General features: G+C 42.8%; 1 protein-coding gene across 5 annotated transcripts in view; it reads right to left on the bottom strand.

Moving 5' to 3' along the window:
• CDHR5 (cadherin related family member 5) overlaps positions 1–27,327 on the bottom strand; it is a 194,485-nt gene that overhangs the window by 30,186 nt on the left and 136,972 nt on the right. For 2 of the 5 annotated variants that reach the window (XM_077458846.1, XM_077458855.1), the window contains exons 8-13: positions 21,615–21,705; positions 18,537–18,634; positions 11,409–11,615; positions 8,834–8,950; positions 8,084–8,150; positions 1,249–2,343 (exon numbers count right to left, since the gene is read on the bottom strand). In XM_077458846.1, coding sequence (XP_077314972.1) covers positions 1,249–2,343; positions 8,084–8,150; positions 8,834–8,950; positions 11,409–11,615; positions 18,537–18,634; positions 21,615–21,705 — 1,675 coding nt within the window. The remainder of the gene's footprint in view (positions 1–1,248; positions 2,344–8,083; positions 8,151–8,833; positions 8,951–11,408; positions 11,616–18,536; positions 18,635–21,614; positions 21,706–27,327) is intronic. The other 3 variants (XM_077458863.1, XM_077458871.1, XM_077458880.1) reach the window with 2 other exon arrangements.

Below are 27,327 nucleotides of genomic sequence, written 5' to 3'. Positions count from 1 at the left end.
CTGGTGTGAGGAGCCAGTATGGTGCTGTATACATATACATGGTGTGTGTCTAAAAAACATCAGAGCACCCTGTCTCGGTACACCTTTCAAAATCCCTCAGCCCTGATGCAAGCAATTGGCTGGCTCTTGTTAAGAATTATACAGATATCAAAATGCAGGGTGGATGTCAGTCTGGAGAAGTGGGCATTCCTAGGCAGGCTGCATTTACATGCATCCTATCCTAGGTAACACCCATGTGTAATGCTGACCCCAAGATAAATGAATGAAAGGACTAGGGAATGTACAGTAAGGCAGGGGAGGAAAGAGCAAGAGATTGTGGTGGACATCTTCTAGCCATAAAATGAGACAAGCTCTATCTGACTTTCTGCAGCATCCAATAAGCGCTGATAAAAGCTCAAAGTGTGCAGAGAAATCAGAGTAAACAACCTCAGTACAGGAGAAGGAGGAGTATGTAAAATTACACAAGACTGAACATAGGGCTGGAGTTTAGTTGTATCTATGAAGGCTTTTTTTTTCATATTTTGGTGATGGTGTCCCTTTTAATGCTGCAGTCTTGACATAGACAAACTTGTCTTTATGGCATTTGTGGCAGCAGTGTGTGTGCCTGTCCCATTAGTAATAGCTATTGTAACATGTGTAAGCCCTTGTACACACGGTCAGAGAATCCGTCGGAATGTGTCCTATCGGACCGTGTTGTAGGATAATCCGACTGTGTGTGGTATCCATCGGACTGTTTCCGTCGGAATATCCGTCGGACCCAATTTTCCAACTTGTTGGAAATATTTTCCGACAAACTGGTCCAATCGGACATACTCCGATCATGTGTAGAGAATCCCGATCGGACAAAGTGCCACGCATGCTCAATCAAATTCCTACACCAAAGCTATTGGCTACTAGCCTGAACGTAGTCCCGTCGTAACGAAATAACGTCATCACGTTATGTACAATCGGATTTTCCGACAACTTGGTCCAACCATGTGTATGCAACAGTTTCGGACACAATCCGTCGGACAAAATCCGTCGGACAAAATCCAACGGATTTGGTTGGCAGAATGTCCGACCGTGTGTACAGGGGCTTAGAGTTGTGGTTACACTTGCAACAGGTCTGCTTGTTGCACTAGTGTCTGTCCTAGGTATAGCAGTATTGGTGTCCCAGTAGAACAGCACCTGAAGTTACACTTTTGGATGTAAAACTTCTAGTGGCTGTACTTGCTGTTTGACTATTTGGAATTGTACTCATAGTGGTACCTGTTCTGGTAGCGGTGGATTGTGTTGTGCCAGCACCAGGAGATGCTGTTGTCGATGTGCCAGTACTGGGAGTTCTAGTTGTAGTTGATATTATACCAGTAGCAGGAACTGAAGTTACAGTTCTGCCTGTATCCTTGGTAGTGGTTTTTGTGCCTGTACCAGGAGTTGAAGTTGTGGTGGTGCCTGTATCCTTGGTAGTAGTAGTTGTTGTGCCAGTTCCAGGAGTTGAAGTTGTGGTGGTACCTGTACCCTTGGTAGTAATTGTTGTTGTGCCAGTTCCAGGAGTTGAAGTTGTGGTGGTGCCTGTACTCCTGGTAGTAGTTGTTGTTGTGCCAGTTCCAGGAGTTGAAGTTGTGGTGGTGCCTGTACCCTTGGTAGTAGTTGCTGTGCCAGTTCCAGGAGTTGAAGTTGTGGTGGTGCCTGTACCCTTTGTAATCGTAGTTGTTGTGCCAGTTCCAGGAGTTGTAGTTGTAGTGGTGCCTGTACCCTTGGTAGTAGTTATTGTTGTGCCAATTCCAGGATTTGAAGTTGTTGTGCTGCCTGTACCCTTGGTAGTAGTTGTTGTTGTACCAGTTCCAGGAGTTGAAGTTGTGGTGGTGCCTGTATCCTTGGTAGTAGTTGTTGTTCCAGTTCCAGGAGTTGAAGTTGTGGTGGTGCCTGTACCCTTAGTAGTAGTAGTTGTTGTGCCAGTTCCAGGAGTTGAAGTTGTGGTAGTGCCTGTACCCTTGGTAGTAGTTGTTGTTGTGCCAGTTCCAGGAGTTGAAGTTGTGGTGGTGCCTGTACCCTTGGTAGTAGTTGTTGTTGTGCCAGTTCCAGGAGTTGAAGTTGTGGTGCTGCCTGTACCCTTGGTAGTTGTTGTTGTTGTGCCAGTTCCAGGAGTTGAAGTTGTGGTGGTGCCTGTACCCTTGGTAGTTGTTGTTGTTGTGCCAGTTCCAGGAGTTGATGTTGTAGTTGTGCCGGTACCTTTTGTAGTTGTTGTTGTTGTACCAGTACCAGGTGTTTTAGTGGCAGTGGTACCTATATAAGTTGTTGTAGGAGATCTTGTAGTAGCAGTAGTAGTAGTAGTAGTAGTAGTAGTAGGAACTGTGGTGGTAGCTGCATAAAAAAAGGAATTACAAATGTATATTATTATGTATATAAATCTCAGATCAGGCAGTGGCCTCTGAAGATATAAACATCTCTCTATATATTGTATCACTGTAAAAAAAAATATGACAATGTGTATTCTTTAACCATAATTACTTGAAAAGGAAAAGTCTCAAAATACAACTTTATAGGACCAGTGAGAGCTAAGTAGGTATATGGAGCTATTACATGTTAGGATTTATGTAATTAATCACCAAATAAAGATCTTTTTGAAGCGGACCTTTACTCACTTGTCACACAGCCATGGAGGCTTCAGGACAATGTTCCCCATGTGGCAGATCTCAGATCTCACACATGCGCAGTAGGGTGGAGGCTATAAGTGATCAGTAAGTCTTAGCCGGGTACCAAATCCAAGATGGTGGCACAGGAAGAGAAGCTGTGAATATTTTGAGGGCCAGAAAGACAGTGTTGGATTTAATAGGTTGGTAAGTCTGTGTTTTTTTTAATCAGCAGCTAGAGTACTTGTAGCTACTGACATAATAAAGTTCGCCATTACCAGGTGTGCAAATGTGAGAAAATTTTATGTTACAAAATGAAGTTTCAGTTTGTTTTTCTTATTTTGGTGATAGTGTTGCTTTTATTGCTGTGCTCTTCCACCTATACATATTACTGTGTGCCTGTACTCTAATGCCCTGTACACACGGTCGGACTTTCTGACGGAAAATGTGGGATCGGATCTTGTTGTCGGAAAATCCGATTGTGTGTGGGCTCCCTATCGGACTGTTTCCATCGGAATTTCCGACACACAAAGCTTGAGAGCAGGATCTAAAATTTTCCATCAATAAAATCCGATCGTTTAAATTCCGATCGTGTGTAGACAATTCCAACAGACAAAGTGCCACACATTCTCAGAATAAATTACGAGACGAGAGCTATTGGCTACTGCCCTCTTTATAGCTCCGTTGTAGGTGTTCTATGTCACCGTGTTCTGAACGATCGGATTTTCCAACAACTTTGTGCGACTTTGTATATGCAAGACAAGTTTGGGCCAAAATCCGTCTGAAAAAATCAGACGGATTTTGTAGTCGGAATGTCCGAACGTGTGTACAGGGCATCAGTGGTGGTTGTTTGTACCAGTAGCAGGAGTTGAAGTTGTAGTTGTTCCTGCACCCTTGCTAGTAGCTATGGTTGTGCCAGTATCAGGAGTTTTACTTGTAGTGGTGTTCCAATAGTAGAAGTGTAGTGCTTATTCCAATTACCTGTCTAAGGGCAGTCAGCGGTAAGGTGTATATTACCGCTGACTCATGGTCCAGCAGGCATGGACAGGGACGTTACCTATCTTTGACGGCCCGTTGGGTCACTCTTCTGGGAGCTGGGAAGGAAGCCACACTGGGGCAGATATTTTGTCAGCTCTGCAGGGGCAGACCGAGAGGTGGTTGATGCCATGCCAGCTTAAAGTGGAAGTAAACCCTCCTATTGCTTTCAGCCAAGGAAGCTGCCATCTTGGCCTTTGTTTGATCTTCAACTGACATGATGCTGCACATGTGATCAGTTATGACACCAGCCATTGGATGGTTTGACAGTTTGGTTGAGAGGACAACCAATGTGGCAGTTAGCATTTCTGGCATGCCAGGAATGTAACTGTTTTTTTAAACTATTAAATTGATGGGTTTACTTCCGCTTTAAGCCAGGAATGGTGGTTGGTGACAATGGTACCAACCTCCTCTCCGCCCTCCGACAGGGACAACTGACCATGTGCCCTGTGTGGCTCACGGCCTTAACTTGCTGGTGCAGCGGTTCTTGGGCAGGTACCCGGGCTTACAAGATGTCCTGAGGCAGGCCAAGAAAGTCTGTGTGCATTTCTGTCAATCATTTAATGCCAGTGCTCGGCTGGCTGAGCTCCAAAAGGGGTTGAACCTGCCCAAGAACCGCCTTATATGTGACATGCCCACCAGGTGGAACTCAACGTTGGCCATGCTGCAGCGGCTGCACGCACATCAGAGGGTCATAAATGAGTACCTGTGCGACTACGGCATCAGGACAGGGTCAGGGGTTCTCGTTTTTTTCTCACCATGCCAGTGGGGCATGATCAGGGATGCATGCACTGTCCTGTCACCGTTTGAGGAGGCCACAAGGATGGTGAGCAGTGACAGTGCATGCATCAGTGACACTGTACCTCTTGTCCACCTGTTGGAGCATACGCTGCGCGGAATAATGGACAGGGCACTTGAGGCAGAACAGAGGCAGGAAGAGGAGGACTTCCTTGCCTCTCAACACCCGCTTTATCTAGACAGTGTTCCTGCTGTCCCACCCATCACACAGGAAGAGGATGGAGGAGGAGGAGGATTGTGTCAGCATGGAGGTGGAGTCTGGCACTCAGCATTAGCAGCAGCAGCAGCAGCAGTCTTTTAGGGATGATTTACAGTCCCAAGAAACCCGTGGACTTCTTTGTGGCTGGGAGGAGGTGGCTGCGGATCATGTTGTCCTTAGTGACCCAGAAGACTCCGGCCTGAATGCCTCAGCTAACCTACGCTGCATTGCCTCCCTGATCCTGCAAAGCCTGCAGAAGGATCCTCATATTCTTCGGATCAAGGAGAGGGACCATTACAGGCTGGCCACTCTCCTTGATCCGCGATACAAGGGTAAGGTTGCGGACCTTATCTTGCCATCGCAGAGGGAGAAGAGGATAAGACATCTCCGGGAGGCCTTGCAGAAAGGTCTGTGCAACGTGTTCCCAGAGACTGGGAGGTTACAAACACCTGGTCCTGGACAACGTGTTGCTGAGGCTTTGGTCAGTCACAGAAGGAGTGGTGGAGAAGGTGGCCATCTGACCAATGCGTTCAGACAATTTTTTAGTCCGCAGCCCCAAGGTATGATCGGTTCCAGCAACCATCGCCAGCGTCTGATTTACATGGTGCAAGAATACCTAGGGGCAAGGTCAGACTTGGACACCTTTCCCACCGAAAATCTTCTGGCTTACTGGGTCTTGAGGATGGATCACTGGCCAGAGATTGCACACTATGCAATTGAGCTACTGGCCTGTCCTGCATCCAGCTTTCTTTCAGAACGCACCTTCAGTGCTGCTGGTGGTTTTGTAACCAATCAGGGGGTGCGCCTGTCCACTGACTCGGTTGATCGACTGACCTTCATAATGATGAATCAGTCTTGGATCACCACCATCTACCAAGCACATGAAGCTGATATAACTGAAGATTTTTTTTAAAATGTCACATCCCTTCAAGACTGCCTATGCTGATGCTGAGTGACTGTCATGTTATGTTGACTGACTATCCTCTTCCTCCTCAATGATCCCGGCGATATCTTGGAAGCACATTTTTGGTTCTGGGTGATGCCACCAGCCCAATTTTTCAGCCCCTGTTTAACAGGGGCGTGTAATTACAATTTTTGATGCAATGCTTTGCAGCAGGGCTCATTCCTGCACTCCAAATAGAGTATATGGGAGAGGTTGGAGTGTCGTGGCACCAGAACCAGTGCCACCAGCCCAATTTTTCATCCCCTGTTTAACAGGGGCGTGTAATTAAAATTTTTGATGCAATGCTTTGCAGCAGGGCTCATTCCTGCACTCCAAATAGAGTACTGCAAGCAGTTTTAAATTACTTTTTTTCCGTTAAATGTCATTTTGTGCAGGGACTGTTCTAAACATGGGAAACACGTGACACTTCACAGGCATATTATAGACACCCCCCAGGCACAATATTTAAAGGGATATTTAACTTTTTTTTCACTTTAACCGTCATTAAAATCAGTGCTGCCGAAAAAATTGCAGTTTTTAAAAACATTTTAGGCATTGTCCCATGTTCCCTGGGGAAGGAGCCTGGTCCCCAAACCCTTTTTAGGACAATAGCTTGCATATTAGCTATTAAAATTAGCACTTTTTATTTCGAACGTTCGAGTCCCATAGATTTCAATGGGGTTCTAAAGTTTGCGCAAATTTTCGGTCCGTTCGAAAGTTCTGGTGGGAACCGAACTAAGGGGTGTTCGGCTCATCCCTACTCAGAATATTTCAAGGGGACTTCAAGGGTAAAAAGGCTCATCTACAAAACAAGCCACCATGATGAATATTCACTTTTGATAGTAAACATTCTCAAAACCTTTAAAATGTAAGTAAATCCCCTTATCGTTTCAGCCAAGGAAGCTGCCATCTTTGCCTCTGTTTAATCTACAACTGCCATGATGCTGCACATGTGATAAGTTATGACACCAGCCATTGGATGGTTTGACAGTTTGGTTGAGAGCACAACCAATGGGAATGTTACATTTCCGGCAAGTGCCGGAAAATAAACTTTTATGGATGGGTTTATTTTAAAAAATCAACCTCAATTAGCTTCTAAACTTAAAGTGGTTCTAAAGGCCTATGTTTTTTCACCTTATTCTATGCATTAAGGTGAAAAAACCTTCTGTCCTGCAGCCCCCCTAATACTTACCTGAGCCTGATCCGATCCAGGGATGTTCACAAGCTCACAGGCTCCTGCCACTGTCTCCCTCCTCATAGAACTGATTAATAGCAGCGGGAGCCATTGGCTCCCACACCTGTCATTTAAAAGCTGTGACACAGGAGCAGGGGGGGCAGGGCTGGGTCTCACTGTCTGTGTCAATAGACTCAGCAGCAGGACTTGGGAGGGGACATGCATGGGTTGCCCCAGGGAAAGCGGCCAAAGAGGAGGGGCCTAGAGACCCGGCAAGAGACACCAGAAGAAGAGGACCTGGCTGCTCTGTGCAAAAGCATTGCACAGAACAGGTAAGTATAGGCATGTTTGTTATTTTATTGGAAAAAAGAACGAGGGTTTAACACCACTTTAGGTAGCCTGTGTTTTAATCAGACAACTATATTTTGAAAATTCAGATGAACAGTCTTCTGTTTGCAATTTTGCTGCATGGTTTCTTACATTTGCTGCTTGCGCGAAGCAGAACCCTCACACCATCAAATCAAAAGATAGTATCACCATTGTATTGTATGGACCACAATAATCCTACAGATAGTTATGAAAATGACCTTTAGAAAATTACAGTAAATTGTTATTAGAGAACATAATCCGACATGATTTACAAAATATTTACTAAAAGAAAACCAAGATATGTAAAATTATAAATAAATAACTATTAATTAAATTTGTTAACTTGCTTGCCATTAGCCTAAATAAGGCTTCTGAATGTATCCTGATACTTCTAGGGATTCGTATTTCTGTGAGCTCAGATTATATGTTATACGTGCAGGTGTAAGTTATATCTGTATCTGTGTTTCTGAAGGAAATAAGAGTTTATTATTTTTTTTATCTATTACTGACAAAAGGGGGCATTAGGAACCTACATTAAATAGACTCTTAAGATTCCCCTATATAGCGTATGTGGAGAAAGAATCCACGGTATTGAATATACAACTCTGACAGCACTCTGAAACTGGAAAACCTCCATCCAGAACACTTTCAGGCTCTTTCAGTGCATTAGAATCCTTCGCTGTCCACAGAACTCATGATCATTCTTCTCCAAATAATTATGATTTCCAAAGTTTCATTTCACTGCCATTACATAAGTTATACATATATGTAAGTGTAGCAGAGAACTCTGTCAATGACTGGGAACTTTATTATAGATCATCATGGACTAGACACAACATGCTCTGAGTTTTAACTATTTTAACCTATAAGTCTGTGCTGAAGAATAATATTGGTTTAAAAACAGTATTTTTTATTCTGTGTGAACAGACTAATGTCCAGTAAGAAAACCTCACCTGCAATAACTTCCACTGAGACCAAGGTTGTGGCCTTCTCATTTGTTGAACTGTCAGTTGCAGACACCTGTGACAAATCAAAAGAATTCTTTGACAATTCACAAAGCAGCAGGGTATGGATACTTATTTTCAAAAAGTGACAGTTATTTTTAGTTGAGTACAATTAGATTTGATAATTATAGTCACATGGCTTGCATTAAAGCTTTGTAAATTGAGCAACAAACCAGCAACTCAACAAGAAAGGCAAGCTTTTTTTTGCAAGCTTATTCAGATATCTAAGCTATTTCTTGAACCCAATATAATATTCTATTGTGCCCTGTAATATGTTTATGGTATTTCAAATTGTTAGCTATCGGCATAACTGTTATCCTGTTCTTTTGTAAACTGAACCCACAACAACTAGGAAAGTCACACTGGGGTCTGCAGGATGTTTTCCATAGAAACCAATCCGATTCCATTTTTTTTTTTTTGTCAAAGCTTAATTGAACAAGCTGAAGTTAGAAGCTGATTGGTTACCATGCACAGCTGGCCCAAATTTTTCACCGTCCATTTTTAGTAAATCAACCTTACTGGGACCTTTTATAAAGACAACTTCTAAAATTAAACCATTAATATATTGTACCAAACATTATAGTGGCATATTGTTTATAATTATTATCCTATTTATCACACGTTTTGAACAGAAGTATTGACATTAAAAACGTTTTCACCATAATCATGTCCAAAAAACTGAACTTTCTCAGAACTTACTTGTAATACAATGGTGCCTGGAGTAGTGATTACAGCATCGGTCAAAGTGTAACCATCCCGGAGAATTCTAAAAGCAGTGCTGTTCTCTATCTTATACACCAAAGATGGATTCTGTTTCTGTGATAAAAAGAAAGAAAAAACATTTTTTGTGAAAAGTTATCAACAAACTGTATACATGAAAATCATTCTCACCTGCTATCATTTTATATAGATGGCTATGAAATGATGAAATATATAACATTGGTGAATGTTCATTAAGAAAGAAATAATAACAAACAAAAGAAAGAAAACAGAATCCCCCACTTCTTTTTTGCAGAAAAAAAGTACATCTAGAAATATACCATAATCTGTGAAGAAAATAAACTGGCAGGCCAGCCTGGGCCAGAGCAAGTTTTTTTATGTTCAGATTTTCTAAGCTTGGGCTCGCCTTGCAATCCAACTGATGAGTCCCTCAAATCAATATATACTAATGAGGTTTGATTAAGTGCTGCTGAATTTAATGTGAAACGCGTCACATTTTATTGTTCCTGTTATACCTGTGATGTCATTTCAATGGTTCAATAAAGATACCAAGGAGTGCAGCAATATTCCTGATTTGTGCATGTTACTCAATAAATAGTAATATATGCCCAAAATGAAATCTTATTTAAATCCCTAAACCAGTGCAAACTAATTTTTGTGTTAAAATTAAATCAGATTATCCTTTGATAAAGTGTCTATTCCACCCTTCTCATGTGTTGGTACTATAGTGCAGCTCCTCCTTCATGCTGTCCTAACCCCAGAGTGCAGAACACTCACCAGACCTTCTGGCTCCTTTCTGCCTTCACTTTTATGCCGTATCAAATAGGGTCACTCTGCTCCTCTGCTTCAACTTCCACATTAGCCATCTTTTGCACTTAGCCCCTTGTTTATTAAACAATCCAGAACCTCACTATCTGCCTCCAGTCCCATCACTGAGATTCATAAATGAAGACAGGAAGAATCCAGTAACAGTGTATTACCCTTTATTAAAATAGCAAAGAACTTAAAACAAAGAGCACACTTACATTAAAAAGTGCCCTCCCTGGCACTAAGAAGTCACATCAAGCTATGTAGAACACAGAGTGTCACTCCAATCACATCTTCCTGGATGCAAGAGTGCGCTTCACTTGGCAGAAGTGATGTCACTGGCACAAAGCCCCATCTAACGCATTTTGTCTACTCTAGACATTGTCAGGGATAAAGAATAATGGCATCTGCCTGGCTCATTTCCTTTCCTCATATCACTTTGTAATGTACTTCTGCTTTATAACTTGGGCACTAAGTGTTAATAAAATAACCTTTCTAGTGCAATATGCAGACAGATATCATTTTTCGAAAACTGTCAAAAAAAATAACACATGGTTTACATGAACGGTGGTGTCCAGTACACTGTAAAAAGAACAAGTGACTACAGGCATATCCCACTTTTAAGTACACAATGGGGTTTCTTTACTAAAGCTGGAAAGTGCAAAATCAGGCTCACTTCTGCATAGAAACCAATGAGCTTCTAACCCCAGCTTATTCAATTAAGCTTTGGTAATAAAACCTGGAAACTCACTGGTTTCTATGTAGAAGTGAGCCTGATTTTTCACTTTCCAGCTTTAGTAAATAAACCCCATTGTGTACTTAAAAGTGAGGTATGCCTGTATCTCCTAAACTTGTGCTGTTTAGGAGATGTTCACACCAGATGCAGCAGGCGACGTCACAGGTGCATGCATTCTGAAGGGCCAGCATACCATGCCAGAGCTTCAGAGCTTTGTGCCAGAGCCAAGGGTCCCCCCCCCCGCGCATTTACTACCGCTTTAACACCATCTCTATATGAATAGCTACAATCACACATGACAGACCTTATGAGTGAAATGTTATTTATAATGACTGACGTGTCCTTCTGGACAAGGGCCAAAGGGTTCAGGCTATGTCTTCAGTAACTCTGTTTCCTTTACATTACTTTTAAAGTGACCCTGAACTAAAAAAGGGATGATTTGCTATATTATAGTAAAAGTGAAATCTCACCGCATTTACCAAACTGTGGGGATAATTCCTTTGCAAAAAGAACAGCCTATTTGTCTTTAGTAAATCAACCCCATAGTGTGCAAGAATGCACATTAAGTCAGTAATGGGGAATTGATAAGATCACCTACAGGTAGTCTATTTTAGAACCATTCCCTCAAATGAGTTTACAATGAGCTATCCTAGCACATTCATTTTATAGTGGGGCCAGTTCGGAAGAAAGCCAATTAACCTATCTATATGTTGGAACTGGGAAGAAACCAAAAAAAATAGAGAAAACCATGCAATCACGGTGAAAATCAAACAAGGACCCAGAACTGCAATGGAAAAGTGCTAAAGCATTGAATGAATGATTTATCCAATTCAAAATATGATAGGACATAAGATGACCTAATAAAACTGGTTAATTAGGCCAATGTATATATTTCTTTTATCTGTGCAATCTACTTCTCTCTAAAAATTATAATCTATGTCAATATATATATATATATATATATATATATATATATATATATATATATATATCCTGTTTTAAGTTACTTACATCTGGGAAGTCATCATCAGCTGCAAACACTACAAGTTTTCTAGTTGGGTTATTTAAATCCAAAACAAAAGTTTCAATTGCAGTATCTGATGGGATCATTCCATAGTATACAGACTTTTCAAAAGTTGGTGGGAAGTTGTTTTTTTCTTTTACTTCAATTATAACTGAGGTTGTTGAATATTTTGCTTGATCGTCAGTTTGGTAAGCCTAGGGAGAGAAGGAACAATGTCAAGTTGAAAAGAAAAGAAGCATAGGAAAGGATCCAGTTTGGTTGGTCAAAAATCTGTACCCCCTATAACCTCTTCATACTCCGCAGAACACTTCCATACCCCTCAGCACATCTTCGTACCCCCAGAACACCTCCATACTCCACAGAACACCCCTTTACCATTCAGCACATCTCCGTACCCCAGAACACCTCCATACGCAACACACCTCCTTACCGCCCAGCACATCTCCGTACCCCCAGAATACCTCCATGCTCCACAGAACACTTCCATCCCGCTCAGCACATCTCCATATCCCCCAAAACATCTCCATACACAACAGAAGACCTCCTTACCACCCAGCACATCTCTGTACTCCCAGAACACCTCCGTACTCCACAGAACACATCCGTACCACTCAGCACAACTCTGTATCCCCTAGCATATCTTCATACTCCACAGAACACCTCCATGCCCCTAAGCACATCTCTGTTCCCCAAGCTCTGCATAGAAACCAATCAGGTTTTATTGTCAAAGCTCAATTGAACAAGCTGATGTTAGAAGCTGTTTGGCTACGATGCACAACTGCACCAGATTCTGAGTGCTCCAGTTTTAGTAAACCTCCTTCATTGTGGAGCGTTCGGTTATATGTACTAATATTACAGGAAACCTGTGCTTTGTCCATTCAGGGCCCATTCAGATCCTTGGGCTGCTGTGCATTATTTAGCAGGTGTAATCTAGCACTTTATTTAGCAGGTGTAATCTAAGTGTAATCTAGGTGTAATCTAGCACCTTATTGCGCATTATTTAAACAGCATTTGAAAGGATTGCCAATGCACCACAAAGCCTAAAAATCAGACATGTACCATTTTGTTGTGGTGTACTTCAAAGTGAGTGTGTATACATTGTTATTGAGGATATACATTGTTATAGTGCACTGGTATGCCACTCTAAATGCCATTCTAAATGATTAGCACTGCAGTGCACTGCACTGTGGTACCCATGTTAACACTACACATAAACTTGAATGGACATCAAAACTTTTTTTTATATATTTTTATTTGTAGTCAGAGTCTTCAAGCGGGAAAAGTGATACTCCTAAGAACCAAGGCCTGAGGTGTGCCTTGGCCTAGCTGGTCAGTATGCCTGAGAAGAGGGCATACCCTGAATGTAAGAATAAGAACAAAATACTATGAGAATGTATGAAACTGGGGAACGGGTGGGTGGGAATCCAGAAATCCCACCGACACTGGCCCTGACAGAGGAGGAGGTTTAAATAGCCCTCTCAGGCTCCTCCTACAAATCCAGGCTGGCCTGCGGCCAGCCTTACAACTTGTAGTCAGAGTCTTCAAGCGGGAAAAGTGATACTCCTAAGAACCAAGGCCTGAGGTGTGCCTTGGTCTAGCTGGTCAGTATGCCTGAGAAGAGGGCAAAAAGACACAAAATTTAGGTGAAGAAGGGAAGGTAATGAACAATCACGGATAAAGGTGCTCCCGGACGGCAGCAGTACGTATCCCGCAAGTACCCGGAAAGTGTTCGCAATGGCAAAGAACACACCGACTCCTGACTTGGCGATGAGAAGGAACCCCCTATCGAACCTGTGACACTACCCTGAACCCAACTGAACATCCCCTGAAAGATTGAATTGAGCCGGATGCCCGTGACACCCAGACCCGAGAATGAACTGCTTGTGAAATGAGAGAATACGAGAGGGGAAAGGAACAAGGCCTGGCCCGATGAAACCCCTGCAAAAGATGGCGAAATACCCCAATGAACTCCAGTGAAATAGCCCAGAGTCATACCCCCCCAAGAGGGTGAGTGGCAAAAAAAAAAAGACCACTAGCAGGAGTGCGAAAAGCTGGAAACCTGATGGATGTGACGGAGTAAGCGGATAAGGCCCATGCACCATGGCAATAATACTGTCAACCAGGAGAAACCACACCGGACGCAGGACCCAGGTCCCACTGGATACGATCGGGTCATGCTACAGCCTGAACCCAACAGCTGGGACAGAATCCTGAACCAAGGAGGGCCAGACTCCCTCCCGGGGAAATAGTCCCCATGGCATGATACAGACATACCCAAGCCCCCCCTGCTTGGAACAAGCTGGGGATCGGAAAAGACGACTGGACTGATGTCCCTAAGTGGAACTCCAGGCAATAAGTTCAAACAAGATCAGAGCCAAGAGTGGAATCCAAAACCATTGTGACATCTGCCCAACCTACCCCCCCAAGGACCGTCACGGGGACGTGGCTTAACAAACACCCTGAGAGAGACTATACATCCCTGGGCAGTAACCAGGGCCTCAACACAACAAGACATCAACTGACGGAAACATTTTCGACTGCTTCTGACCCAAGGGTGAGCCCAGTGGTGAAAAGACATCAGCACCAATCAACTAGCCCCCCAACAACGGCCGGGCTGAAGGAAGTGATAGCAAGCATGGATGATATCGGATGCCAAGACGGCCCAACCTGAAACACAAACTCGAGAAATGACAGACAACCAGACATGAGAACAATAATACCCCCTGCCTAACTAAGAATGAAACGAGCAGAAAAGTCCAGACCACTGTGCGTAAAAGAACCTGATGGACGGACCCCCCCACCCACATGTAAGTGGTAAGTGAGCCCGAGTAACCTGCAGTGCAGAGACAGGTAATTACTGAAAACTCAGGGCTAGTGTACCCATAGGCAATGGTGGGTAGTCGTATAGATGTGGTGAATGAACATGCAACGTATGACGTATGGTATACGGGCGAGAAGATTGTGGACAACAACCAATTAATAAACGAAACCTCAGCCCGTATGGATCTATAGACATGACAGATCCTGAAGTGTGAGCCCTAGCTACCTGACCCAGGAACAAAACATGACACAGACACGATGGGACATGACAATCAACAAGACAAATGACTACCAGAGTATGCCATGAGTGAACAACGCCCCTCTGAGAAACTCTGAGACTTGAACACCAAGTCTGAAATACCATGACAGGCATGCCGGCAGCAACACAAAGACAGACAGCGCTGAGACAGACAGCGCTGAGACAGACAACGCTGAGACAGACAACGCTGAGACAGACAACGCTGAGACAGAAAACGCTGAGACAGAAAACGCTGAGACAGAAAACGCTGAGACAGAAAAACAGAAACACAGCATGCCATGATGAAAAACACCATGCCAGAAAACGCTGAAACTTAATGCTGAAGCAGAAACGTAGTGGCAGAACGCAATGACAGCAATAACCAAGACTGAAACGCTGAGGCATAAATGAAATGCCAGAAATCCTGGGGCAGAAATGCTATAACAGAATAACTGAGACAGCGAAGCAACAGCAGAATCCTGGCCAGTAATGCAAAGCCCGAAAACACGCTGAGACTGAATGCAGAGACAGAAATGCAAAGACAGAAATCCTGGTTCAGAACGCCATGACAGAAATCCTGGTTCAGAAACGCCATGACAGAAATCCTGGTTCAGAAACCCCATGACAGAAATCCTGGTTCAGAAACGCCATGACAGAAATCCTGGTTCAGAACGCCATGACAGAAATCCTGGTTCAGAAACGCCATGACAGAAATCCTGGTTCAGAAACGCCATGACAGAAAAACTGGTTCAGAAACGCCATGACAGAAAAACTGGTTCAGAAACGCCATGACAGAAATCCTGGTTCAGAACACCACCTGCGTGCTACACACACACACACGACAATTCACTCACATAACCATGACTGCCAAGTAGCGCATTCAAATAATCAGCTTTAAGGAGGCTTTCCCCACACCGGCTTCCCTGCCAGCTGTGTTCACAAAGGCTCCAAGCGGATAACGTCACTGGCTCCACTCATACATAGCAGTCAATGCAATAGAAAACAGAAGTCCTGGGGCAGAAAGCCACAAGAGACATGCCGGGGCAGAATGCTATGACAGGCATCCAGGGGCAAAAACGCTATGCCAGGCATGTTGGACAGAATGCTATGACTGAAAAACTAACAGGAGATGCTGCACAGAACGCTGTGACAGAAATGCCGCACAGAGCGCTGTGACGGAAATGCAGCACAACGCTGTGACGGAAATGCAGCACAACGCCGTGACGGAAATGCAGCACAACGCCGTGACGGAAATGCAGCACAACGCCGTGACGGAAATGCAGCACAACGCCGTGACGGAAATGCAGCACAACGCCGTGACGGAAAAGCAGCACAACGCCGTGACGGAAATGCAGCACAACGCCGTGACGGAAATGCAGCACAACGCCGTGACGGAAATGCAGCACAACGCCGTGACGGAAATGCAGCACAACGCCGTGACGGAAATGCAGCACAACGCCGTGACGGAAATGCAGCACAACGCCGTGACGGAAATGCAGCACAACGCCGTGACGGAAATGCAGCACAACGCCGTGACGGAAATGCCTCACAGAACGCCGTGACGGAAATGCCTCACAGAACGCCGTAACGGAAATGCCGCACAGAACGCTGTGACGGAAATGCCGCACAGCACGCTGTGACGGAAATGTCGCACAGAACGCTGTGACGGAAATGCCGCACAGAACGATGTGACGGAAATGCCGCACAGAAACCGTGACGGAAATGCCGCACAGAACGCTGCGACGGAAATGCCGCACAGAACGCTGTGACGGAAAAGCTGGACAGAACGCTGCGACAGAAAAGCTGGACATAACGCCGTGACGGAAATGCTAGACTGAGCGCTGTGACATGAATGTCACGTGGAGCTCAGACGGGGGGGGGGGGAAGACCCGCCACGTGGAGCTCAGGTGGGTGGGGAGACCCGCCATGTGGAGCTCAGGCGGGTGAGGAGACCCGCCACGAGGAGCTCAGGCGGGTGAGGAGACCGGCCGCGTGGAGCTCAAGCGGGTGGGGAGGAGGAAACCCACCACGTGGAGCACAGGCGGAGGGGGGGGGACCCATTACGTGGAGCTCAGGAGGCCCACCACGTGGAGCTCAGGGGGGGGGGGAGACCCATTACGTGGAGCTCAGGAGGCCCACCACGTGGAGCTCAGGGGGGGAGAGACCCATCACGTGGAGCTCAGGAGGCCCACCACGTGGAGCTCAGGGGGGGGGGGGAAGAGAGACCCATCACGTGGAGCTCAGGAGGCCCACCACGTGGAACTCAGGAGTGTTGTTAGATGTGTGAAATTGCTCTGAGTGCCCTTTGAATGACTTTAGCCAACAATAGATGATATGGTTACACTTGAAGTTTAAGCCTGCAGAACAGTTATTATGATCAAATACTGTCCTCCCATTTTTATATTTAAATATATGATGTACCTTCCTGTTCCCTACTGGAGCCCACTCCCAGAAAGCGAAAGGAATGGGAATAAGTCGTATCTCAGCACACAGTGCATACAACCCAAAGGACACCCCGCACAGAACTCAGATGAGCACATAGCATTCACGGTGCACACAGGAGATACTGTGTACAGAGAATGCATTTAGGATACATAGCACAAAATGTACCCAAGGACATGAGCCAAATACACATCAGAATTTTCAAACAGACTATATAACATACAACTCATGGACACAGTATATATATGACACATGAAATGTATGCATCATACATAGTATTGAAGGGCCCGCATACACAGCCTAAAGTGTATGAGTATAGACTATAGAAAGTGTTAGTTTACCATGAAAGAGGTCAAACCCCCCCACATGAGCCTTACTCCCAGCAGACAAGGAGTTAACACCTTCATTCCTTAACCCCCCACCCCCCCCAATCATTATTTATAATAGGTAAGGGGTTAACCTCCCTGCAATGATTTGGTAGCAGGGAAGGAGCTAACCCTCCCCCCGGAATGATCGCTGATAAGCAGTAAAAGGGGGGTTACCCCCCTCCCCTCTCTGGAAGCTTGGAGCAGAGTGCAGGCAGGGGGGACGCTGGGTGTGAGGTGTCCTGTGTACAAGGAGGCACATGTTCTCAGCGATGTGCCCCAACTTCTTATGTCTTATGCAATGACATTTGACTGGATTTGCTCCTCTTCCATCGCTGACAGATATGTGATGGGGGGGGGGGGGGAGGGGGAGCCGGCGCGGCCGAATACCTCCCCCTCCCCCCGCCAGGGGAACCGGCGGGCACCCTGTATGTGAGGGGGGAGGGGGAGCCTCCCCCTCCCCCCCACGAGCAGAAACGGCGGGCGCTTCGTACCCCCGAGGGGAGAGGGGGGGCCGGCGGCAGCCGACTACCTCCACCTCCCCTCACCTGGAGAATCGGCGGCCGCCCTGCATACGTGAGGGGGGAGGGGGAGCCGGCGCGGCCGAACACCCCCCCCCCCAACAAGGAGAAACAGCGGGCGCTCAGTACCTGTGTGGAGAGGAGGGGAGCCGGCGGCGCCGCCTACCACCACCTCCCCTCACCAGGCGACCATGTACATGGGGAGAGGGCGGGCAGGGAGAGAAAGGAGCAAAAAACAATACCGCCCACAAAGCGATACACATGGGGAGAGAGAGAGGAGCTGGGGGGCCGATCACACCCTCCCCTCCTCCCAAATCGGAATAACGACAAGCGGGATCACCCCCCCCCCACCCTGGAAGCCGGCGTGGACGAGGAGAGTAGAGGATAGATTGATCAACCTCCCCCCCTGAGCGCCAGCTGCCTCCATCCAGAAATCCCACCGACACTGGCCCTGACAGAGGAGGAGGTTTAAATAGCCCTCTCAGGCTCCTCCTACAAATCCAGGCTGGCCTGCGGCCAGCCTTACAACTTATGGGTCTTAACAAATAGGCTCATTTGCAGAAACCCATATTAATTACCCATTTTAAGGCTATAACACAAGGAATGTTTATGAGCTACTAAGAAACAGCACCCGTATCCTTGCACTCTAATTGTATTTCTAGAAGGTTTTAACCTGGCCCTGGTTACCAGTAGTTGGATACCTTCCAAGATCCTATCATCAATACGTACCCTAACCTGCAATACAAAACTTCCCAAGGTATTCACTGCTTTGTTCATGGTTATGTTTCCAGATGTTGTGTGCACATTAAACACATTGTCATTGTTTCCTAAAGGTAAAAAATAAGGAATATCTGTTAGATTTGATATGCAAACAAGACTGAAGGTTAACAACTAGTAACTTGTGTACTATTAAAGCCCAACTCCAACCAAAATGTTTTATTTTGTTTTGGAAAGTGTAGAAGAGTTATAGTCCCAGACAGTTTTTTGCTGATAAAATTTCCATCATTTGCTGTCAGGATAAAAAATTTCTCAAACACCTGACAGCGTATGTATTGGTGTCTGTGCTTTTTCTTGTTTTGGTGTCAGTCATCGCCTCCTCTTTCTTTTTCTGGTGTCACAGAGACAAGGAAAGTGAGGAAAAAACTACCCAATGGGATCATAGATATAAATAAAATGAGAAAAATGGGAAATAGTGAGAATCACACTAATTGATGAATAATGATAATAAAGTTCATATTAATCAAATAAATAAATGTGCAAATGGTGCAAAAATGTCCACAATGAAAGTGATGTATTGAAAAATAAAAATGATCTTATTAATGGAATAGTCCATTATCCATCACCAAAACCGCTGTGAATCCACCACCAGCTGTAGAAACTGCTTACCAGCTCCTGTGGACCCCTTTTTATAGGGGGTCGAAGTACTTCCTGTGACTTAACTTCCAGCCGGGGCCTTTCTCCACGTCTCAGGGCTGCTCCACACCTCTGGTGTCACTCGGCGTGCAGGAATTAAGTTTGAATCCAAAAAAGAGATCAAAAGGCTCCACAAAGCATAAAATCCTTTTTGGGTTAATTGTATAAAATTTGTAGCATTCACAACATGTAAACATTAATAAGAAGCCTAAAGTTTGGTATTTCAGATGTAAACAACCAAAACAACCCGTCCTATGGGACACGAGGATGATTTTGACATCAGCGCATCGCTCCGCCCTAAGTGCTTCATCACAAATGACGAACAAATTTAAATGTTCCCCACTCTACCCACAACTAAAAAAAAAAAATGTCTGGAGTTGGGCTTTAAACATAAAATTATAACTGTAATATAAAAAGAAACACCTAATAGCAGATATAGAAATATATGTAACATTTTGAAAAGTTTGAAAACGGATAATAATGTTGTTTCTATGAAGAACTCTAGTTTCTTACCCTGGGAGTCTTATAACTTCTACCAAGACACTGAAACGATTAATTTTCTCAATGCCTTATTTATAAATGTTACCTTGTATTTTAGGGTTATGGGCCCTTTATTGTACAATAGAGCAGCCTTTCTCAACTGGGGTCCCTGGGGTGCTGTCCGAGTTTGTCTGGGTGGCGCAGAATCCTGGTTGAGAATCTGTGATCAAGCTCCCACTGTTGTGCCGAACTTTACATCAGCACAGCGGGAACTCGATCAAGACAGTGATGTGCAGGGCACTGGAAGGGAGAGGCATCATCCTGACCTCTTTGGCTTACACTGTAGTATCTCCATTCCCTTTATATTTTGTGTGGTCATATAACGGTGCTTGTAGAACAATGTTATAAGTCAATAAATGTGCCATAACATCCCAACACACCTGCAGGTGGTAAAGGTAAGCAAAATATGTTGGTAGTATTTCTTAGGCTTCTGTCACTCTTGCAAGCATGATGCAAGCAAGAATTTGCCAGGAACAGGTTTGCTAAAACATGGTGAGAGAACACATGTATGCTTCCTATGCATAACTTCTTAAATTCAGGATCAAAGCCTTGCTCACTCACTGCCGAAATTTCTTCAGGGAGGAGACAACACATGCAAGGTGTTTCACCTCCCTGCTGCATCTTCTTTAGCAATCTCATGTGACATTAGCCATAGGGCACTTTCACACAGGCATTGAAAATATGCAATTGACTCGTGTTTTTATCGCTTCCCAGCCACCTATTTTAAGGCCAAATTGTTTAAGGGGTTAGTTTACCTTTACCAAAAACTGTCTATGTAGATAAGGGGTGTCTGTAAATACAAACATTGTTGAATAATGCCATTGTTATAGCTGTAGGCCATTTATGTATCTCCTGAAGCCTGACTGGAATATTCCCAGGACTGGGAGGACGTTGAGGCCTAGTCATTACTCACTTTCTTCATCACAGGAGTGAGCTCTTAAATGCTGAGCTCAGAGCTACTGCATCAGAGTAGAGAAAGAGCATGTGGGAAAGTTTGAATTAGCGAAAAATCTCACTCCTGTAGTGCTCTGTACACACGGTCGGACACTCCGATGACAAAATCTGTCAGATTTTTTCCGACGGATTTTGGCCCAAACTTGTCTTGCATACACACGATCACACGAAGTTATCGGAAAATCCGATCGTTCAGAACGAGGTGACGTAAATCACGTACGACGGGACTATAAATGGGCCAGTAGCCAATAGCTTTCGTCTCGTAATTTATTCTGAGCATGCGTGACACTTTGTCCGTCGGAATTGTTTACACGCGATCGGAATTTAAACGATCTGAATTTTTTGTCGGAAAATTTTAGATCCAGCTCTCAAACTTTGTGTGTCAGAAATTCCAATGGAAAAAGTCAGATGAAGCCCACACACGATCAGATTTTCTGACAACACGATCCAATCTCACATTTTCCGTCGGAAAGTCCGACCATGTATACAGGGCATAATGCTAGAGCTGAGCAGTAATGACTAGGCCTCAACTGGCAACATCCTGGTAGTATTCCAGTCAGGCTGTGGGAGGTATGTAAAAGACCTACATATATAGCAAGGACATTATTCAACTTTAGTAAGTACAGTATTAGAGTTTCTCATTGGTTGTAGAGTTCGGCAGATGTTGGCACTTTGCATTCGCCTACATTCACTTGTATTAAAATGAGCCCCTAGCACACCTTAAACACACTGCAAACATACCTATGTACAGTTGAAAAAAAAAACGAAAGAAAATATCTCACAGGGTGAGATGGTTTAGGTACTGAGAGACAAAAAACTGCTGGATATATGGAAGATCCATTGGTAATCTATTTTTGTGACCGTCATTGAAGATAAACATCATAGACATTTTGTGCTTACCACTGAAGATGCTATATTCAACTGGAGCACGAATTCCCCAGTCTCCATCCACTGCATATAAAGGTCCTGGCAATAGGGTCAGAGGTCCCGGCTAAAATAAACATACAACATAATTACTTGTGTATTCAGGAGTGCAAACTTTATTTATTAATTTAACCTTTCAAAAATGTCTCCCAACTTAACAATCATATTGCTAATTCATTTACATCAGTGAATAAAATCGAAATATATTTATTATCGTGTTGTTGTTTTTTTCTTTCCTTAGTTTAAGAATAAAAAATAACATTAAAGTGTATCCTAATCCAAAAACAAAAAGTGTATATATTGCAGTTTACAGGGTGTAGTAGATGCATTATTTTTCTTATTTTTCTGACTTTTTAAAAATCTTTCAATATAATTTCTGTTCTTGGGAGGCAGCTCCCTGTATTGTATTTGTAGGGAGCAGAGTTGTTGCTCTAGGATAGGAAGTGAAACTGATAACAGTGTAGCTGAGTCAGAAAGCACAGGCTAAAAAGTATATAATAATATCGCGCTGTCAAAAGGCAGCTGCGAGCACCGCAAATGACAGTTGCAAAATAGTGTATGTAAAAATATATAATGGTGCAGCGCTAGTATCATTCAAAAATAAATAAAATGAAAATATAGGTAATCTAAACTAAATAAAAAAAATAATGATAACAAATAAAAAAAAAAAAAAATGAAAACACAGTGACAAAGTCCAAGTGTAAATATTACCAAATTTCAAATATACCAAATATGAAACTGTAAAGATACAAAAATTGAAAAGTGCAAATGCAGTGAAGCAAATAAGCTAAAAAATCTAACCAATTGTTTGATCAGTGTTTCGTTACTCCGGTAAGCCTCAGGTTATCGGTGGTGGTGATCTGTTTTCACTCTTCATGAACTTTTAGTGATGGTTCAATAATCAATGCTTCGACCAGCAAGATTTATGTATGCACTTTAAGATATATTCATCTATCAACACTACTTGTCAGAAAGTGGACTTTTTTTTTTATGTTATTAACTTCACCGCATTTGCACTTTTCAATTTTTGTATCCTTACAGTTTCATATTTGGTATATTTGAAATTTGGGAATAATTGGACTTATCATTATGGGTTTTAATTAAATTTAAATTACCTATATTTTCTTTTTTTTTATTTTGAATGATACTAGCGCTGCACCATTATATATATTTAGAAAGCACAGACTGTCCAGCTTACAGGGTGTTTGGCAGATTGACAGGTACCACTTATTGAAAATGTATAGCAAAGTGCTTTTAATGGTATAATTAACAGACAATACAGGAGCAATTAAGATACGTTTATTGATAGGGTTTACACTTACACTTAAAGCTCTACCTACTTTCAACAAATCTCATCCCTTCATAATAATAAATTAGGATTAGCAAATTATGGGGTTCATTTTTTGTTTTTAAATGTTGTGACTAATATGCTTATTGCCTACGATTTTCAGCTCCATCTAGTGGCCATAATGCGGCATTTTTGTTAATGAGGTATTTCATGAAAAATACTGTATTATGGCCACTGGATGGAGCTGACAATCAGAGGCAAAAGATAGGTGGAACCTTGTGCGCTGCTAAAGACTAAAACTAAACACCTAAATTCTATAGATGGTGACAGCTGCTGACACTTCCCACACCTTCCCACAATGTGATCAAATGAAAAACTCTATATATTATTATATATGTCTTGTGCACATGCACTGACATTTATAAATGTTTTGTACTATGTTTCGCAGAGTAACTAACTGCGATGCAACCTTCTAATATTATAAACTTATTATGAAAATATTGCTATCCCCATAAGGTGCTAATCAATAAGGTTACAAATCCATATATGAATATACATATGAATACATAAAAATAAAAAATAAATAAAAATAAAAAATGTAATAATATATAATCACGTGAAATGCATATATATCCAGTGCCTGATGATATAAAGTCTATATATATATCTCTAATATCCAATTTCCAATAATAAAGTGCTCATGCTCAGTGAATATAATGTGAATAAAATCAATAAGATGCCATCAAGTCCATACATTTTTTTTTAAAAATATTTTAAAATTAAAAAAACTAAATTGTAATGAACATAAAAGCAAACAGTCCTTCTTTAAAGTGCCCAGTGACTTAGGCTGGATTCACACCTATGCATTTTTAGCGCTTTTTGCATTTTGCAGATTTGTACTACAGTCCACTTACCATGGTTTCCTATGGAACACATTCTGTAGTGCAAATCTGCAAAATGCAAAAAGTGCTAAAAATGCATAGGTGTGAATCCAGCCTCAGTGCAAAATTGTGCTCTCCTCCCCCGTCAGGTGTGCCCTCACCTTGAGGCTGGGTTCACACCGCTGCGGCAGCGAGAACCGGATGTGATTCGCACCGCACTGCAGTGCAAATCACATCCGATCTCTGTGCGATGCGAGTTCAGCCATACAGATAGTATGGCTGAATTTGCATCGCACATGCCCCAAACTCGCACGGGACCCTTTTTTTGGTCCGCAGCAGAATCGGATCGCATGGGTGTTCACACCATGCGATCCGATTCCTGTCCAAGTTTGCAGATCGCACTGCGATATGCAAACTGATCTGGGGGTGTCATTAACATTTCACTGACACTCCCAGCAGTCCGCATAGGGCAGTGTGAACTGCCGGCGGGAGGCATGCGATGCGGGAAAACGCAGCGAATTTGCGGCGTTCCCGCATCGCTTCAGTGTGAACCCAGCCTAAGGCTGAAAGGATTAGTATCAGCAGGAGGATCTTGATGCTTTCTTTTATTCCTGTAGTGGCTGCTATAGACACCTCTCACTGCAAGCCTCCTCCACACTCTGGCTGTACACCTTCCTCCAAGAAATCTCCTCCAAGCCTCCTCACATATCCCATAGGGAAGAGTAATAAAGGCACACAATAGTGTAATACCGCTTAAGTAATATTTATTTACTTTAAAACATATAATCCATCAAACTCACATTTAAATAAATATATAAATAAATAAAGTTTGCTTTTATGTTCATTCCAATTTTGTTTTTTTAATTTTAAAATATTGAAAAAAATATTTTTATGGACTTGATGGTATTTATTGATTTTATTCACGTTATATTCACTGAGCACGAGCACTTTATTATTGAAAATTGGATATTAGAGATATATATAGACTTTATATCATCAGGCACTGAATATATATGCATTTCTCGTGATTATATATTATTAGATTTAACTATTTTAGATTTTTATTTATTTATTTTTATATTTATTTTATTTTTATGTATTTATATGTATATTCATATATGGATTTGTAACCTTATTGATTAGCACCTTATGGGGATAGGAATATTTTCATAATAAGTTTATAATATTAGAAGGTTGCATCGCAGTTAGTTACTCTGCGATACATAGCTCGACACATTTATATATGTCAGTGCATGTGCACAAGACATATATAATAATATATAGAGTTTGACAATCAGAGGCAAAAAGCATATTAGAAGCAATGCATTATTTAGGACAGCTGTGAGAATGCTTGCGGTAGTTACATAGATTTCTTTTTTTAAATAGACCCCTATGTGTCCTGGCATTTAAATTCTAAGTTCTGAGGAAGAAGGAGTGATCTTTTCCTATTAAAGTGTAGTCAGAACCTTTTGTTTTAGGATTTGGATGGCGTAGGGAGGGATTAGAGCTCCTGTTGGGTTTTTATTACTATCTAGGGTCCCATTAAACAGAGATTGTTTTATCACTTCCTGCCCTGCTGACAACAGTTTCATCACATAGGGCTTGAAAATCTGCAACAGAAACACAGAAAATCTGCAAGGTGCTAGCCTTCCTCTACCCTACTTAAGAAAAGCATTTTTATTTTTGTCTATGTAAAAGAGTTTCTCTTACTTCCTGTGGGGTGAATTGCTATCGGCAGAACAGGAAATGAGGGTCAATTTCCCCAACAAAGTCCTGGATTGGTTCCCAGCATGAGTTCTAATCCTCCCATCCTCTCTTCAAAACTAGGAAAAATTATTTGGCTTGATACGTTTTGTTTTTTTTCGAAGTAGAGAAACATTCCAAAATATAACATTTCAATATGCTGTTTTTTTTGGGGGGGGGGGGGGGGTTCTACATTGCACTAAATCGCTAACCAGCACTGTACACTTGTACACAATTTTTTTATTGAAATACTGTTGTAACAGATGACATTCCATATTGCAGTTCATCCTTTGGCATTTAATCTAACAGACGTCAGATGGAGATAAATATAGATTAAAGTTTAACCAGACATGCCTGATATACCATGCCTGACATCAAAGCTGTGAATTTTATAGCACAATGACGAATGTTTCCATGAAGACTGGTTAGCTATAGAAGGGGAGTCTAAAGTACATCAGATGGCACACAGGTAACAGGAATCTCTACTCTTATCAAGGAACTAAAGTGCATAATAATGCATTTAATATTTCCTTGTTATTATCTTTACAGCAAAAATAAGTAATACAAAAAACTTCCAGTGATTCTAATCCTTCATTAGTCAGGCTCCTCCTAAAAGTGATATTTCCCATTGGTCCATGGTCCAAACATCAACTGTATTCTCTTTAAAGTAGAACTTTAGGCAAAACTTGTTTCCATGTTGGATAGAGTAAGAAAGGGTTATAACCTGATTTTTTATTTTTTTTGCCATTTGTGTCCCACTGAGAGATTTCCCTTTACTTCCTGTCCAGCTGCCAAACAGGAAGTGAGACAAAATGCCTACAAATTAAGGGAAATCCTTGGACCCCCAGGTAACCAATATTGGAAGATTTCCCCTCTATTACATTTCTGGGGACAACCCAACATTTGTGATTTTCTATACTTTCACTTTCAATGATAATGCTAAACAGGACAAATAGAGAGGGGGGATCTCCTTAACTGGGACACTGACAGGCATTCTAATCTCTAAGCACTCTATCCAAAATGTAAAAAAAAAGGCCTTTAGTTATACTTATAGAGTTCAGTAGTGAGAAATCCTTGTTCTGTCCAACCTCATCCAGGAGTCTCACCCTTCCTGCTGCAGCAAGATAATACTTTGTGCTAGTGTTATACTCCCAAATCTTATTATGAATGAAACCTTCAAGAGGCAGAGTGAAACTTTCTTGTAATGTTCACTATGGATGGGTACAGCTAGGAAGTCTGCTTTACAAACCACTAGAGCTCTAAAATTATAAGAAGCCAACTGATTGATTAAGGCCACCCAAATCAAATCAGAACAGATGTAATAAGTTCAGAATGACTCAATGGGCTCAGCAATATCTTAGCCCTTGTACACACGGTTGGACATTCCGACAACAAAATCCGTCTGATTTTTTCCGACGGATTTTGTCCGAAACTTGTGTTGCATACACGCAGTCGGACTAAGTTGTCGGAAAATCCGATTGTACGTAACGTGATGACGTTATTTCGTTACGACGGGACTACATTCAGGCTATTAGCGAATAGCTTTGGTCTAGTAATTTGATCTGAGCATGCGTAGCACTTTGTCCGATCGGAATTCTCTACACACAATCGGACATAGTCCGATTGGATCATGTTGTCGGAAAGTTTTATAGCCCAGCTCTAAAACTTTGTCCGTCGGATATTCCGACGGAAACAGTCCGATGGAGCCCACACACAGTCGGATTATCCGACAACACGGTCCGATCGGACATTTTCCGTCGGAATGTCCGACCGTGTG

Source organism: Lithobates pipiens, unplaced genomic scaffold (assembly GCF_037356315.1).
Source record: "Lithobates pipiens isolate NorthernLeopardFrog02 unplaced genomic scaffold, aLitPip1_a1.2 Scaffold_10, whole genome shotgun sequence".
NCBI lineage: Eukaryota > Metazoa > Chordata > Amphibia > Anura > Ranidae > Lithobates > Lithobates pipiens.
This window is presented reverse-complemented; position numbering and strand designations above follow the sequence as displayed.